The 18,306-nt window shown below is 40.9% G+C and overlaps 2 protein-coding genes across 5 annotated transcripts in view; one reads left to right on the forward strand and one right to left on the reverse strand.

The window, feature by feature from the left end:
- LOC108896900 (kelch-like protein 29) overlaps positions 1 to 12,780 on the forward strand; it is a 190,541-nt gene extending 177,761 nt beyond the window's left edge. For all 4 annotated transcript variants that reach the window (XM_051071975.1, XM_018696196.2, XM_018696195.2 and 1 more), the window contains exons 13-15: positions 1,148 to 1,341; positions 8,863 to 9,007; positions 11,286 to 12,780. In XM_051071975.1, the coding sequence (XP_050927932.1) occupies positions 1,148 to 1,341; positions 8,863 to 9,007; positions 11,286 to 11,469 (523 nt within the window). In that variant the 3' untranslated portion in view covers positions 11,470 to 12,780. The remainder of the gene's footprint in view (positions 1 to 1,147; positions 1,342 to 8,862; positions 9,008 to 11,285) is intronic.
- A 316-nt stretch (positions 12,781 to 13,096) lies between these two features.
- atad2b (ATPase family AAA domain containing 2B) overlaps positions 13,097 to 18,306 on the reverse strand; it is a 69,755-nt gene continuing 64,545 nt past the window's right edge. Inside the window, 1 exon segment of the mRNA XM_018696193.2 lies at positions 13,097 to 16,746. Coding sequence (XP_018551709.1) covers positions 16,705 to 16,746 — 42 coding nt within the window. The 3' untranslated portion in view covers positions 13,097 to 16,704.

Genomic DNA, 18,306 nt, shown 5'->3' on the forward strand with positions numbered 1-18,306 from the left:
AAGGCCATTGACCCCTGTGGAAAAAAATCATATTTTGCCTTCAAGTGATAATGTGGGAGTCTACATTTTGAAAGCATCCCATTAGTGTTTGAAGTGTAAGCTTTGTTGTCCTAGGGGACGTTGGATATGGATTTTTATGTAAAGGTGTTTTTCTTTTATAACAAAGAGACAACCTTGATTAAGAAGGCTTGCTTTAGTCTGAATGGATGTGTGTTTTAATCACAGATCCTGGATCCGTTTGCAGCTCTTTAATGAGGCCTACTCCAGCTGGAAGGCTGTCGGCGTGGCTGCTTTGATCAGTGGCCCACGGACACAGGATTACGCTGCTAACACACTGCGCTAATGGAGCCACGGGACAAAAAGCACACACACGCACAAAAACACATGTCCAAACACATACACACACACAAACACACACATGCAGCATGCACACTAAACACAAATGCAAATTTTGGAAATATACATATAAACACACACACACACACACCCTCAACCTCTGACAAGGGCACAATCCCATAAGCCAGTGTCTTGTTGTCATGCAGCCCATTGTGTCAGGCCCTTTCATCTGCCTGCGTGTGTTTGTGCCGGTTTGGGTCGGCTGAGTTTTAGGCTTGGCGTTGAAGTCTCTGCCAAAGAGGGGCTCAGTGAGAAAGGTCCAAAGCTCAGCACTGACACACAGCCCAACTCTAGAGACTAATGGCTTGTAGCTCCCAACATATGTTGCTTTGTGTAATTGCTTTAATTGCTGTCATTGTACGTAATGGTTGGTCTTTTTCATCTTCCCTGGTGGTGTAGGCATTCTGCTAATTATATCTGTCAGCCCTGCAGCCAAAACGAGCGTTTCACTGTGAATTCAGAGCAGTGGGAACTTTAAAATCAGAGTGTTACTGTATACTGTTGGTGTGTTTGTGTGGATAAAAAAGGCAGACCGCAGAGTGTTATAATAATTTAGAGACTCCCCATGTGGATCTGTTCAATGGGAGTGGGGTCAGGACTTTATTTATCTGCCTAGTCTGAATCTTGATCTGCATCTCATCTCATTTCTCTTGAGTGAGATTGTGTCTTACATTAATTCTAATATTTCGAAGATTGAAATTGAAATAATCATGTACAAAAACTCTAAGTATCTCTTTTATTTTCTCTTCAGGTACGACACCATCACCAACCAGTGGGAAACAGTGTCTCCTCTGCCCAAGCCGGTCCATTCTGCAGCAGCCACGGTGTGCGGAGGAAAGATCTACGTGTTCGGGGGTGTGAACGAGGCCGGGCGCTCGGCGGGTGTCCTCCAGTCCTATGTGCCTCAGAGCAACACCTGGAGTTTCATTGAATCACCTATGATAGGTAAGACAGGTGACAACACCCGCAGTTTTTTGTCAGAGATTCACACACTCTTTCACACACACAAGCGTCAACACAAAGTGAAGGGATGCTATGTCCCCAGAGGATGTGTTGCCATTGTTACCATCATTTTGACAGAGCTGTTGTTTCCTCTTTAAACCAGTGTGTACCAGGATGTGGTTCAATTTTGCCAGTTGTGTGGTCTCTTTTCCCTCATCATGCCCTTACATTTAAAATTTGAGAGAGAATATCTAACTCGCTAACTAAAATTTCTCTCCTCCAAGACATCAGAAAAACATTAATATTAATATTTCCGTTTGTCAGCAATCTAATAGCAAAAGTGGAAAATGCACATGTTTCAGCAACATTACTATAACCATTTATATACATGCATTCCTTTAATCTTTGGTCAGTGACAACTTGCTATCTCATTAGAGAGCAACAAAGGAGTCTTTGGGCCTCCTTTATGGTTGCCTGGTCACCTAGCAACAGTGTTCTCACAACTCTACCCACTTCAACACCATATCATGTACTTGACTTATCCTGTTGAAACCACAAACTCCTGATTGCCATTTGAAGGCAACATATTGTCATACAATAGGTGAATGTATGAGGCTGAAACATTTGCTAGTGCTATCTCTCCACTTCATATACAAGGAATCCCCTGCAATGTCTGTAAGTGTTGACATCCCATTTTGAAACGCAAGTCATTTTTATAGTTTATGAAAAAGGTTCCAGTCTTAAGTATTATAGTTTATTTCAGTGAAAATCTTGACCCACATTCATGTCAACGGAAAATTCAGTGATCAGTCAGTGTAACCTTTTCCATTCCTCTTGTTTGTTTTTTTTTTTTTTTCATTATTATTACCAGTACTACTCAGTATTTCCCATAATTCCCTCTTGTCCCATGTTATTGCTCTATCATTATAATGTGAAGACCACAGCTGAAATGATGGGTGGGTCAGAGTGTAGCGTCTGACATGTTATTGGCCAAAGTCTATAGTTATTCACCGTACAAACCTGCATCCACATTCCAGCAGCAGCCACCAGGGACCTGTGAAGGACACAGCACCAGAGGAAACACTTTTACCAAGCTGCCATAACTCCAAGGTAGCAGGAAAAACACTCAGTGAACAACTCCGCTTGATTCAAAACACTGACAGCTGTTTTCACACTGCAAAGATCTTATCCACAGGCAGTTTTTTTTTCCCCACAAAAATATGTCCTTGAATGATGCAGCATTAAGATGATAGGTATTGATTTGAAAATATCCTGCTAGTCTTTTCATTTAATTTTGGGGCATGAAAAACACTACTACACACATGAACAGATAAACACATATGTGACATTTAACTCCACGCAGCCGCAGAATTCACTGTGTTAAAACAACAGTTTGACATTTTGGGAAATGCATCTATTTGCTGAGTTAGAAAAGAAGACTGATACACTCTCATATCCATCTGTTAAATATAAGGCTATAGCAGCTTAGCTTAGCACTGGGACTGGGAACGTAGAAAAAGAGCTAGTCTGGCTCCATCCAAAGGTAACTAAATCTACTTCCTACCACCTCTAAAACTCACCAGTTGATATATTATATATTGTTTGTTTAATTCATACACATAATGTAAAACAATAATATGCTCCTTTACAGGGTGCTGAGCTATAAGTGTGGTATTGATCCTCTCATCTAACTCCCTACAAGAAAACAAATAAACAAAATTCCCAAAATCTTGAATTATTCCTTTAACACAGCAACAGAAATACATATTTTAAATGACAAAACAATCTGTTTGCATTCATTTAGATTAATTTTCCACACACATATAAATTCTGTATTTGATGCTGGATTACTCCATTTAAGATGTTGGCACACGATGGAGTCTCAGGGAAAAGAGCTGTCCAAATGCTGCATTTAAAAAGAGAATCATTATCTCAGATAGTGGCTTACTGTGGCAGGCAACACTCAGAGCAGGAGGCATCAGAGAGAAATACAGGGTCAAAAATACATTCAAATTCAAATGTTTCCTGACAAGAAGTTGTTCTTGTGTCATTAAAGCTCCAGCACAGAGGCACTTCCTTCAGCACTGTGGCCCAGAAACTCGCTCTCTGTTATTAGTGCCTTTTTAGAGAGAGACTACTGTGAGCGAGATGATGATTATGTAATGCGGGTGTTTGGGGCGAGAGTTGAATGGTATTAAAGGGCTGGCGGAGCAGCTGGCAGAGGAGAAATGAGTGAAAAGTCTGGTGAGAAAACACTCAAATGCACGCACACACACACATACAGAGATGCAGACATACACAACCTCTGCTTACCTCATATCAACCATCCATCCCCCGGGGCCACAGGTACACAGTACATGAATTATGTAATGAGCCAGGAGGTTGCGCCACTTGTGTGTGGCACGCACAGAGTTTGGCTTTTTGTGTGTGTGTGTGTGTGTGTGTGTGTGTGTGTGTGTGTGTGACAGACACAGACAGACACAGACAGACAGACCGTCATCTGTCAGGGTGTAGATGAGCATGCGTCTGACAGCCAACGAGCCAGGAGATAATGGACGGGTTTAGTGCTTCCTGTGAAATTGGGCCGGCGATGATTTTAGTGAGCGGGCGGGGAGCACTTCTCGATCAACCCTCTGCCTCCTTCCATCGCTCTCCCTCTCTAATCTCTCTGTTCATCTCTCTCTCTCATCCCCATCTCTCTGTCTCACTGCCTCCCCCTCCGTGCGCCTCCCCCCTCTGTCTCTCAGCTCTGTCTTATCGACTGACACAAATACAGCTGTGTGCGTTTTCTGCTACTGTGTGCCGGTGTATGTGTGCATATGTGTGTGTTTTCCCTCCACATGGACCATCTCCCGCGTGGACTGCAAATGGGTTTCACAAACACTTATCAGGACTGACTTCCTATCTCTTGCAGAGTGAAAAATAATATTACTTGTGCCAAAAATAGTCCCTTCAACAAGTCTATTGAGATGCACAGTGTCTCTGCAGCTTCGTTCATCTATACCTTCCTTTGTCTTCAATAACTGTCTCCTGAGCAGTGTATGTACTGAAACATGGGAGCAGAGTTGAGCACCCACACATGCAGTGTAGTATTTATAAAGCCTCATTGCTTTTCTTAAAAGGTCAGTTCATTCAAATTACCAAAATGCCAAAGTTTTGAGATATTTGTTTTGATTTTTTTTGCCTCCACCTCAATACAATGGAGATGGAAGCAATTTCATTTGTAATGTTTACAGCACAGAAAGATGACATTTAAATCAACATGCAGCATCTCTTTAAAAATGTCCTTGCTACTCTGAATAATTCACAGAACTCTTTGATTTATCATTTCTTCTGCACCCTAACATCATATAAGCAATTAGTTTCGACCACCCCTCACACACTTTTTCTTCACTACTGAAAGCGCTGCCCCCATTTAGGTTCTTTACTTCAGTGCCAACTTCTTACAATTTGTGATATGATTCATTTCAAATAATTATTTTTAAATGCAAGATACATAGCAGAAAGGTGATTTTAATATGATCTTTTAAATAAGATTTTAATCAGAATCTCATTTGATTATATGGAACATGTAAACAAAAAAAAAAAAAAAAAAAAAAGACTGTTTTATATGTTTTGGCTATGCTAGCATCATAGCTTAAACGATGGAAATGTTGGTCTGTTGGCTCACCACTGTTGTCCAAACATACCTCAATAACTACTGGATGCCTTGCCGTGAGGTCTGGTATACTTATTCATTGCTCTCTACGGATTAACTGTTTTAACTTTGGTGATTCCCTAACATTTCATCTAGTATCATCATTAAGTTAAAAAAAATCCTGTTTGGTTCGTGGCCAAATACCTGCAAAAATAATGACATTCCCATCAACCTCAGCTGTACTTGGGCTACGTGCTAACATGCCAAACTTTTTCTTTACTATCATATATCTTTTCACAAATCCTGTCAGACACAACCACATGGATACACACTCATACACCCACAAACTTTTCGTTTTCACCCATTGTGCTTCCCCACGTGACAGACAGGCCTCCATCGACTGGTCGGCTCCAGGGGCCCAAGAGCAGAAGCGCCGCACCCAGACTGCTCTATCGGGAAATTGACTGCAGAACAATTACTCGCGCAAATGACGTAGCAGCCAAATGGGCACAGCAGCTGAGAGCACCATTATGGGGGTGGGGTAAGACGGACGGAGTGACGGAGCGAGAGAGGTGGAGATGTTGTTTCCATAGTTACCTAATTGGACCTGTCTCCATCATAATATATAAAATACATCATCTACTTTCTGCTATTTTGGCCCATCATTTCAAAGGCTGCTCTTATTCCCCTCACACCACATAAAAGGACATTGTGTGAAAAAAAAGAATGTTTTTGCTGCTCCAATTACCTTGTTGTAATCTCATCTAAGCTTCTGGCAGCAACAACTGAAGTTTCTTTGTCCTATTTCTCCTGCTCCCTCATGCTCTCTGGTGGGACATGGGACACCGGAGAGCATACCCAGCTTTCGTCCTCCATCTTTTTTCGGAGGAGAATGTATTGTTTATTCCTTGTTCTTCCTCCGCCTGCGAGTGACCGCACATTTCCATGTCGGTGTGATGACGCCTGCTGTTGGGGAGTCTTTATCAGCAAAAGCAGTCTTATCTAGATCTGTACAGTATACAGTATTGGTTAGATTGAGTGAGTTGTGATATATTTATGTGTGTGTGTGTGTGTGCTATCGCTGCGGTAGTGTTCCGGCTTTATAGAATCAGATATCTGTTGTGTTGATGCAGGAATCAGATAGGAGAGGATGTGAGGGTAACAACAAGGTGTTTGTTTAGACAGAGGCCACAAATTTCATCATCTCCGTGTGTGTTTGTGTGTGTGTTTTTGTTCGTTTGCTTGTCCTTGACCTCAGCCTGAGGGGTCCCAGACTCAGTGACTAAGCTGTTTTATCAGGGTGTGAGAGGCTGCGTCAGCCCGTGTTTCCCCGCAGGCACAGCTGTACTTCTATCACAGCTGCCGTGTTAAAACCTTGTTTTGCCATCTTATTCCCCCCCCCTCTTCCCTTTATTCATTTTTTATGTAGAGTGTGGTCAGTTATGGATTCCTGACTGAGTTTTCTAACCTCAGAGCAGTGAAACCAGATATAATCCAATGTGAGACTTGAAGAATATGAAGGTTTGTCTCAGAATTAGAAAGTTTTCAGCTGACACATACAGTATTCGCGCACTCTGTACAGTGCCTCAGTGTTGTTTCAGCAGAAACGGCTCGTTTTCTGCTTCGACGGCCAGGGGATAAGTGCAAAAGCAAAGCGGTGGAGAGATCTTGAACCACGACAGCAGTTCCTCTGAGGCTTGCCAAATGAGAATGAGATTTACCTGCCTGGTATTCCTCCAAGCACTCAAACCCACTGCTTACTGTTGGTCCACGAGAGAGAGTCAGGAGGCAATGGTGAGATTTTCTGTGGGGTGAAAAAAAAAAGAGAGAGAGAAAGATTTTCCTTTGAGAGCATCCTGTTATTATTCTGCCTCAGGTGCCGAGCAGAGAGAAATGAGTGTTCTGTGTTTATGGGACCTAACACAAAACATCATGTATACAGGCTTACACTGGCACATACACACACACACGCTTAGAAGGACTGGCAGTGGCATATCAATGAGATGAAGAAGGTAAAAGAAGAAAATAAACACATCAGGAAGAATGTGAGAAAGACCAGTCAGTGACAAGTTTTTTCTCAAGGGTAGAAATTGAAGCTGACTTGTCTGATGGTTGTGGTGGAAGTTCAGACTGGGTTTCAGTGTGTGAATGATCACAGTGTGGTGGTAGAATGGATAAAAAAAAACTACATGAAGTCATTTAAAGGTTAAAGTATAGTGTTTTTTGGCTGTGATAGCAACACAGTTGGCAATGCCTGTCTGTTGGTTGGTTAACCACTTCAATGTACACTACAATATCTCAACAGCCATTGGATGAACATGGACATTCATGGTCTCCAGGGGATGATTCACAGATGACTTTAAAGATCCTCTGATATTTCTCCTCTGGTGTCAGTGTGAGGTCAACATTTGAGACTATGAGTGAAATATCTCAACAACTGTTGGATAAAATGCCATAAAATTTGATACTGAAGCTCATGTCCCTTCAGGGTGAATTCTAATAATGTTGGTGAGCCTTTAACTTTAACTAACATCATCGTCAGGTCAAATCTCCCCAGTACTTTGTTCTCTGACTAAATAAACTGATTTAATTCCCAAGTCTCAGCTTTAGTGCTAATTAGCATAGTATAGTTAGCATGCAAACACACAAAACTTAGGATGGCAAACACAGTAACATTATATATGCTGAACCTCAGCATGCTTGCATTGCTGCTATAATCATGTTAGCGTGCTGATGTTTTTATTTAGTTCAAAGCACTGCTATGTGTAATTACAACCTCACAGAGCTGCAAGCATGGCTGTACACTCCCAGTCTTGTCATTACAGAGCATTATGAGTTATATACTTAATGCAGAGTGGCTCATTCAGAGTCAGTCTGAAGAGAGGCAGAAGCACCTCTCGTCTCCAGAGGTGACCTGTTAATTAAACATGTCGGACTCCTCTGAGCAGCTGGGGAAAAAAGCTAGACAAGGGGAGGTGGTTCACTACACCAGAGCAGCTTTTAGGGCTTCTACCACCATTATTAAGGCGTCAGACCTTACTCCTCCTGTTGCCCATCTCCAATGAGGGATGTCCGTCCATTGTGGGAGAAAACAGGGAGGACGGCGGCTCACGGCCAAGTGCGGGTGCATTATTCATGCTGCTTGTAAATTGGCCAGCTGCAGTCTGCTTGAGAGAAATTGCTCTGAGTTTGAAATACACTTTCTCTTCTCACACAGCAGGGCCGCTGCTCACAAGCTGCAGGTTTCCAATGACATCGTTCCGCACAAACCACTGTTTCATTTTGTTTCCCATCATCTATAATTCTTCAGCGGTGCTGCTTCAATACCTCTGTTTTCCTCATGTGCTATATACTATATCAGATTGAATTATACAGTATGCACAGTATGCAGTATCCCACCTGTTCACTCATGTATTTCCAATACATGTGAAGTGTTTTTTCCTTTATTTCTTTATTTTTTTCTTTTGAATCTATGGAGGTGCCAGAGGGCGTAATGCAATTGTGAATTATTGGGATTTAGGTAACTCTTTTATATTGCTGCCAAGCCCAAACATATTTTGGAGCAGAACCCAATAAAGCCACAGTGATTTATGAACTCCGCTTTTTCACTGGTTTACCATCTATTCTATTTTTTTTTCCTCCAAAGCAATCTTGCGAATGGCACATCTGTAAAATGATAAGGAGAATGTTGATGATGATTTTTGCATGCAGCCTGGGGACCGCAGGAAAAAGAATGGGAGAAAAGAAAAAAACAAATTGAGACCATTATACTGAATGGAAATTTCTACTGTGTGAGAGAATGACATGCAAACAATAGCTGTGTTTTCTTAAACAAAAATCTTTCCTCTCCTTCCCTCTTCCTCTCTCTCTTCCTCTCATATCTTTAGATAACAAATACGCCCCTGCAGTGAGTCTAAACGGTTTTATATTCATCCTGGGAGGAGCGTACGCTCGAGCCACCACTATCTATGACCCAGACAAAGGCAACATCAAGGCCGGTCCCAACATGAATCACTCTCGGCAGTTCTGCAGGTAAGAGATTATTAATGTAGCAGCACCACATGTAAGTTAAATCCCCAGTGTGGAATATTTAAAGAATTTTCAAGATATCTAATTGCAGGTCTGTCTTGTATGAAGCTTCAAAAACACTGTTATTATTGCACAGCCTCAAAAGATATGTAAAACTCAAGCTTATTAGTAATCTGTCAGTCTTTGTGTTATAACACAGGTAAACGGTTGCACAGGGAAAATGTATTCAGGCCAACTAATTAAAATTTGAACAAAAACCAGTCGTGGGCTGACAGTGTTTCTAACATCGATGCATTTCGTTTGTGAAACGTCTCCCTCGGTAGAAAAATAGCTTTCTAATTCATGGGCTTGATTTTTAAATTTGCTTGATCAGTAACACCTCTGTCTGTCTGCCACGCTGAGAGAAACAAGACACATCTGTTCAAAATGCAAAGACTCTCTGCTTGATTTAATAAACTTTATTTCAAAGCATTTAATTGCTCTATTTTACCTTGAGTTATTAGAGTGACATATAAGGTTTTTTTTTTCATTTTATTTGCATGTAGTAAGCTAAGTATAATGTTTGTGCTTTAAGAGCGCAGGAACCTGCAGTCAACACGTGTAACTGTAATAGCATTTGTGGACACATAATGGCTGATAATGGGAGATAAATGAAAATTAACGACAGTGGGATCACATCCTAATATCCCAGTCAGCTCGAGCCACTGAGGTGTGCAGTTTGCGGGATAATGAACTCACTTTTTCCTGGGCCCAAGCTTCTTCCTTTTTCTGTTTTTTTTTTTTTTTTTCAGAAACTGAAAAGGTAAAAAAAGAGCATGCACAAAACACATTTGGGAAGCAATTACAGACAGTGATCTTATGTGCAGAATGTATAACATAAATCATGTTGTCAGAGTTATTGATAAGCTGCAGCACACACGCCAGGCAGCTGTTCTGCTACATTTAACTAAGTCTGACACAAGAGAGGAAGAGATGTGGGGAAGGAGGGTGAACAACAAATACACAGAGCTGCCAAAAGAGAAATACTCAGAAACAGCACTATCTGCAGTGCATGCTCCTGCTCAGAGGATGAAGTCTAGCAGGTCATCGTGCAGGAGAGCTGATATTCTCCCCTCGCTGCGTCTGGCCCTCTGCAGACCCGCACCTCCTCTCTGTTTATCAAGAAGAGCAGCTCCAGGCTTTGCCCTGCGCTCTCTCCATTTTGGATCAGCTGTGCTTTCTCTCTGAGTAGATTTAGGCTTTATGTAATAATCTTTTTCAGTCCCAACAGTGTTGTGAATTTCTGCAACTAGGACTGCATGTTGTTCGCTGTGTGTGTTTATGTGTGTGTTTGAGCATGCACCTTATGTAAATGCAGATCGTTCCAAACCCCAATAGGAGTACAAAGCCCTAATCAGCTTACAGCCCAAGTTTTAATCCTCTCTGCACACAAACTCCTGTTTCTGTTTCTCATATCAAATGAGCACATTTGTACAGATATTTGCTTTTTCATTAGTTTTCTCTTTTGCCCTCAAGAGGGAATGTAATGTGCATGTGTGTGCGTGTGTGTCTGTGGTTTTTTTTTTTTTTCCCCCCTACCTTACAAAGTAGCCTTGTTGGGCTTGTCGAGAGCATGTGTAAGTGATGTCAAATAATCTCAGGCGTGGCCCCCAGCGCGACAATCAACGTGTTGTTGGAGTCTTCTGTCGGGCTTTGTCTGATCACGATTAACAACAAGAATAATAGTCCTCCTGCTGTGACTCATATTGTAGATATCTAATATCTAAGCCACATTAGCTCACACTTGCTTTCACCTACTTATCTCCCTGACACTGATTACCTCTCATTATTATTTGTGCCAAAAATGATGTGTTTTGTAGCCACACTGTGTTTTGCCAGTTGAATGCTTTTGCCATGAGGCAGCAGCAGAGGGAAACGTTTGCATTAGCAGCAAAACAGTTAGGAGTATTATGGCAGTAACAAATGGCAGACTCTGCCACTAATATTAATGCTACTCTATAGAGAGGTATGTAATGAATGAGAAAACACTGTATGGTAGTTATATAGGAATAGTTTGACTTTTTAGAAAAAAAAATCTCCATTGTCTATTCACTAAATATAAGGCTACAATCAGCTGCCAGTTAGCTTAGCTTCACACAAAGATGGGCAACATATTCAACTCTTCGAACTCCCCTGCAGAAAGTAGATATGCATGTATTCCAAAAAAGTTGAACTATTCCTTTAAGGATTACAGCTTGTTAAAGGAAAACAACTGAACAAAACAAACTTTCTGTCTGTGCAGTGCTGTGATCCTGGACGGGAAGATCTACGCCACAGGAGGTATCGTGAGCAGTGAGGGTCCGGCCCTTGGCAACATGGAGACCTTTGACCCTTGCACCAACACGTGGGCGCTCCTGCAGTCACTGCCCTGCCCACTCTTCAGACACGGCTGCGTGGTCATCAAAAAGTACATCCAGAGTGGCTGAGGGCGGCTCGTACCCAGATCACACTGGGTCGATGCCAAACACCAGCCGAGCTCCGGTTGTGGGACGATGTGCGACGGCAGCTTAAGGCCGGGCCGGTCGGTCGGTCAACGACCTCTGGACTTGACGCCAGCATCCATCCACCCCGTTACCCGTCCCACCCCCAAAAGCCCTGTGCAGAATGTACTCATGTTCAACTACTCAGCCATGTCAGGTGGCGATGCCTAACCTCCAGTACTGTATGTGTCATGGTAGTAGTTCATCCTCTCATCCAACAGGCACAGGGACCCTCTTAGTAATTTACAAGCTCCTTGGTTTTTAATGAAGTTGCAATTTTTTTCTCCTCAGTTGTCTTTTCCAGATCTCAATAAACTCACCACCTCCCTGTTTCGTTAACACACTCTGACTCAGAGTGCAGTGAAGCCATTGCAGGTCCAGATTTTTGTCCCTTTTTCAGTAAATTGTGTAGATGTAGGCTTCATAGTCATTCATTAGAGAGCAGACTTTCTTTGTGGTGTATGAACATTTTTCAGTAGTGACATCTCCAGGAGAGGAGGAAAAGTGAAGGAATCTGACTGTTTTCCTCTTTATCAGTGGATTTGACAAGTTTCTTCTCTCTCCACTGTGTTAGGAAGTGAAATTCCTACAGAGTGTGGATTTATGGGGTAATTTTAAAAACAGATTTGAACTCTGTGTAACCTGGTTCTTATAATGATTTGCTAAACATAGGAAAAACCATCAAATCTGGGTCAGGTAGGGTTTAAAAATTGAAAATCTTTATTTTTTTTCTCTGTTCTTTTGCAATTCCAGCCTGATTGAGATATCATCTGGAGGGTGAGTGGCCTGTTTTTTCCCCCCTTGATTTATACTCTTAAGCTCTGTGGGAAATGAAAGCAGCAGATTTGGAGAGAGAGAGGGAATTCCTCCCTTCCACTGACGTCTGATCAGACGTACAAGTTGGAGCAGTTCCTCCGGATAAAAGCACAATTATCACCTGTGACTGTTGCCATAGAAGTTATCTGTTGATCCGTGTTTTTTTTTTTTTCCATCTTTCACCAATTTCTCCTCCCACCTTCTATTCGTTTTGTACAATGTGTTTCATTGCAACCCACAAAAGATGTTGGGTTGGTATTCTGTAAATACAGGAAGGAAATATGTATATTTTAAAACCTGAAGGCAATTCTGTATAAATGTTTTTAGAAAAAAACTGATAGGTTGGAATCAAATGGTATGTCTGTAAATCTGTACCCAAAAAGAGGAAATTAACAATTGTTATTATTGAACCCTAATACATATACCAGAACAATGAACACATTTGTCAAGTCTGTTTTTTTGTGTAATGTATAATTAATCAAGGTTGTAGTGTTTTTTTGTTTTGTTTTTTTTTAAGTTCTCAAGCTGGCTGTACTTGAATCGGGTAAGTGAGGTTTCTAATGTGCATTTACCACAGAGCACGGGTGAAAAGAACATTTCGGGATATAAAAAATTTAAATTTCCTTTTGAAATGCTGAGGCAACTAAATGTTTTCACTGATATCAGGCTGTGTAACTCTTCTGTTTTTTTTCTTCAAAGTACAGGAGCGGTTTTCCCATTTCTCCAACTTTACAGTAAGAAAACAACACTTCAAATATACAGTTTGCACCTTTATTCAAGTATATCACAGCAGTTTATTTGAGAAATACAGTAAATGTTTCATTTCAAATATAACTTACACTAAAGTAACAATTGCGAACAAGTGTGTTAAATACACAAAAGAACAGAGTTGACAAAGCTATGAAAGTCTCAACTAAATTAACTGTGAAAAAATAGGGAAGAACAAAGTAATTCAGGATAGAACAAACCCTTTCTCCTTCTGCATACTGGACTAAGTAGTCTCCACTACCAGACAAAAATTGGTTGTTAGTCCAAACTGGCTACAATTTATAACAAGAAAGGAAGATCACAATGTATGACATTTAAACTACCCATATTTTATTTCCCGATGTGGTTTTTAAATCTTTTGGCAGAAAAGAAAACAATGATATAAGAAAGTTAATCTGGTCCTGTTTCTCCTCCTGGTATGAACTACACAGACACTACATTTTTAAATAAGAGTTCTGTCCTAATGTTAGTCTCTTCCAGTATGCCACAGTCTGTAACCACTTTTAACAAGAAAACACCAGAACAATGAAATAAATAGGAAAGTCGAAAGGGCATGTTGTTGCGTGTTGAACCTGAGAGACCTGTAAACCCTTTATTCCCCCCGTACACGCCAAATAAATCTGCTACACAAACGCTACGCAATTCAACAAAAATTGTTAAAATGGACATGTGATGCTTCCCCATTTGTTAAATTTCAAAAGTACAAAAAGACAATTTACTGAATATTAGGTGTAAAAATGTTTTAATAATAAATAATCAGAATCATGAGATGAAAATCTGCAAAATAAAACAGAATTTAGGGGGGAAAAAAGGCAAAGGATGTGTAAAGAGGCATAAAAAATTCCTCTCTCTAGCATCTAAGGAGGGTATGGGGGTGATAATATGAAAGAGGAGCAGATCTAGGATGCTTCCTCAGTGTCAAGGTACAGTAGAAATTAAAAGAACCTGAAACTAAAGCATAAAATATACAGTCCATGAAATATCCTTAAAATTTCTGCAATCATCATCTGGCTCAAATGCAAACATACATAACAATCAGAGAGATATAAACAACTCTTGGATTACTGCAGCAGCTGTGGTTGCACTGATCTGGTACCTAAGATGGTACTGTAGATGTCACAACAGTATTTTGGGGGGAGAAAATACTGTTTATGTACCCAGTAAACAGTTTTCGCATTAAAATAAATTAAGCTGAGGTAGCGTTGGTTTTTTTTCTCTCTGCAGTAGTCCAAGTGCTAACCTGTCATTGCCAGTTTGCATATGGTCTTTTGCTGCTTGTCACCTAGAATCTGAGAAAAGGCAGAGGTGAGCTGGGGTCAGAGTTGCACCAAGAGGTTTGGAGGATTGGACAAGAAGAGTGCTTTGAGAGAAAGAAGGGGCCTTCTCCAGCCTACACCTGCTCGAAATACGGCATCTCTAAAAACATGAACAATGCCATAGAAAACCTTATAAAGCCTCAGTAAATACCTTAATTTACTGCAGTCAGAAAACATATACTGTGTTGGCCACAGATGAGAATCCAGCTTCTCTTGTCTGGTGTTGAGAAAACAGAATGAAATAAATCCATAAAGTCGGTACACACACGTGAAAGGACAAAAACATAAAAAACTAAATCATGTAATGCTTTATACACCTTAGTGACGGGCACTGCCTAGAATGGCCTTGTTCATTGTGGATTCACAACCCATGCAAAAAACAATCAACTCAAGCAAAGCATCTTATATAAAAGTAAAAAATAATTATCAAATACACAACATAATACATAGGTTGTATGACCATCTAAGAGAACATTTTCATAGTTAAAACAGAATTCCTGTGAACAGGCACCATCATGTCAGCACCTTTTGAAGGAGTGGGATAACACTTGGCACGATCATTTGACTCACATCATTAGCTTTTTTGTTGCTTTTTTTCCTTTTTTTCCTTTGCATATGAAAAACTGAAGAAAAGCTGGTGTTGTCGACCTCTTGTTACACCTGCTGTCTGCTCAGGTGGAGACTGACCTCCCCCCGACTAGTCTGGGGTAAAAAAAGGGCTTGAATACATTTAAATATCGTAACAACATTTCAAGTGCTTCAGACGTATACGGCCAGACACTGACACAGCCACAGAAGTGAGTATAATGTATTCCTCAGGTTTTCAAATGCCTTCATTTAATTTTTAATAAGCCGAGGTTGAAGTTAAAACTACATAGACATGTAGAGTCAAGATATGTTGTTAATCGACCTAATGGCATTGAGATATACAGAATTTTTTGCTTCAAGGTCACTGTGACCTCAGTGGTTAAGACCCACCCCAACTTGGGGCCTGTTCATTGTCACAAGAAGTAAATTAAAAAATCTTGCTAAATATATCAGTTTCATATGAGGTTTCAAATAAGGCACACGCTAGGCAGTGCAAAACTACAGACGTATTCCAATTTGTACTGCTTCCAGTTTCTCAGCCGGGGTGTCGATGGGAAAATCAACTGGCGGGCACAGCTTGATCGGGAAGGAAAACATTCATACTGTGAATGAAGTGAAGAGGAGGGATGCAGCGAGCACAAACTATTTAGGACATGACAATCTGCTAAGACTGTGAACGACAGAGGTGGTCTGTGAGAGAATGTTTCGAGTGAGGTGGTTTTACAGCTGATCTACAGGCTACGCCCGTTCGCCAATAACTCTGAGACAAACACCACACCTGATGGCTGCAGTAATGACGAGGACATAATCGGTTCTAGTCCTGCTGTGCTAACCTCATCGAGTTTGTGTTCGCACTAAAACTTCTTTGTAAACTCTAGTTCTGGGTGAGTATCTTCGACGGTGGCTCAGATATTGAACTAATCAAGTAGCTAAAATGGCTGAAAAAATGAGCCGCATAATAGTGTGGTAATAACTGGCCTACGATGAAGCGTTGCACTCGAGGGCAAGATGGGCTCAGCAATGTAGTTCAGTGATTCAGAACATTATCTGCCCCCTTCTAGCGGCACTCTGCATTCACACTTCTGCTGGTGAGGATCTGAGTGTGTGTGTGTATGTGTGTGTGTATGCATGTGTTGTATGCATGTGTTTGTATATCTCTGGTGTGTGTGTGTGTGTGTGTGTGTGTGTGTGTGTGTGTGTGTGTGTGTGTGTGTGTGTGTGTGTGTGTGTGTGCGCACGCATGCACGGCCTGCTCCGGAGGGAGGCGGCCGGGTTGCGATATGACATCACCCGATCTGTTGGTTTTGCTAGTCGTCCAAGTTAAGAAGTAATCCCAAGAGCAGCATGGATAAAAGATAGCACCCGAGTAGCACCAGGGTTGCCCGTCACCATTGGTGTGTGTGCGTGTGTGTGACTGACACACCTTCAGGGGTTTGGTTGTGTAGAATGGGTCTGGATCCGGCCAGGTTCCTGAGACGATAGCACCATTGAATGTCTCTGTCCTCAACCTCGTCCTCGTGCTCCCTCCCAGCAAGAGGAGGGCGCTGGATTTTCCTTGTGTGTGTGTGTGTGTGTGTATGTGTGTTTTTGTGTTGAGGGCTGGACTCAGAAGCTCCTTCACTCTTTCTCTCAGTTTGTATGTGTCTTTGTGGTCCCAGGCTGTTCAGGATCTACCTGATAAATTTTCTCCGTCTCACAGGAATGTATCAAAATGCTGGATTCTCTCCTCCATCTCCTGCACCACAAACAGAGAGAAACACACTGCTTAGTCTCAACCAACACAGCAAACTCAGATGTGTGCATAAAGCATCTGTGCACCGCGGTTTCAATATTACTTGAAAATTTCCCACAGCAAACAACAGCTTTCACCGTGATAAATGATATAAAATGAAGCAAAGCTGTGCTGGAATGAGACGGGCAATTTTTCTCAGCATGAAAACAGCAGAGTTTGACACTGACTAAATCTGAACAGAGCTGGAGGAAGAGAGATGGATGTTAGCCTGCAATAGACCATGATTAATGCCTTGAAGATGTTACACTGTGTGTGTTCTCTCATCTGAATGGCTGAGTCAGTGCGACAGACGCTGCTACAAGATACCAATTTCAACATCTACAACAAAAAGTGAAAAAATACAACTTCTCAGGAGACAACAATTTTACACTTCTAAGAGAGGGGTAAACTTTTCCAGGTAGAGATGGTCCCTCCTCACCGAAAACTTCTGCATCACACTGTCCCACCTGGCAAAATTAGAGAGAATGACTATTCTATTTACATAATCATCAACTATTAGCAGATACTACAAATGCCTGTTCTGCTAAGAAATTTAAAAAATATACCGTTAATGGTTTGTATTTCTTATTGTATTTAATTTCTTCCATAGTGCACTGTTTGTCTTTGTTTATTGTCACTGTACAGTGACAATAAAGCCTATTCTATTCTATTCTTTAAGTGTTATACTTTCTTTAATGTAGAAGATTAAAAAGTATTTTGAATAACTCATAAACTATTTTTTTAAATCAAGACAGAAAAGGGCTGAAAAGGTTTTATTGAGGCTGAAAGGATGAGGTAATTAATTTAGTCTGCCAACAGAAAATGATTTGCAATCGCAATTTTGCTAATTGCAAATTTTAAGCAAAAATGTCACTGCTTCCACCATCTCAAATATTTGCTGGTTTTCTTAATCTTCTATAATACTAAGATGAATATATCTGGGTTTTGGACTATTAGCTTGATAACACAAGCAAAGTGAAAATGTCAGGTAAGGCTCTGAGAAACTGATGGGCATTAAAATAATTCCCTGATATTTTAGAGACCAAACGATTAGTTGAGATTAAATGGTAATCAGTTAAATTATTGATACTTGTTTCCTTACAGATCATAATCAGAAGTGTACTACTTGGTTTTTAATATTGATTTTTTCTTCCATTCCTCCAAACTCAGCTTAAAATACTCTAGAATGTTTGGACCAACTGAAAATGTGGCCTGAATGCCACTTTTTTGCACACTTTTGATAGCTTGTGAATTCAATGCCATTTTACAGGCAACTTCTGATTACCAATGCCATTTGCAATCCTCTCATGGCCACAAAAAATGTTCAACTGGTGCCACAGTCCTCTGTTAAATGAGACACAGCAGCCAGCTGTTCATTAATAATCCAGATATAATGAAAACTACAGCCAAACATTTCCTACAGTTTATTCTGGATAGATTTAAAAAGGTCACAGGGCTGATGTTATGCTGATTCTAACTTCCCTTCTTACTCCATTTATAACATCCATTAAACACTTAGCACTT

Source organism: Lates calcarifer, linkage group LG7_1 (genome assembly GCF_001640805.2).
Source record: "Lates calcarifer isolate ASB-BC8 linkage group LG7_1, TLL_Latcal_v3, whole genome shotgun sequence".
In the NCBI taxonomy this organism is placed as follows: Eukaryota; Metazoa; Chordata; class Actinopteri; family Centropomidae; genus Lates; species Lates calcarifer.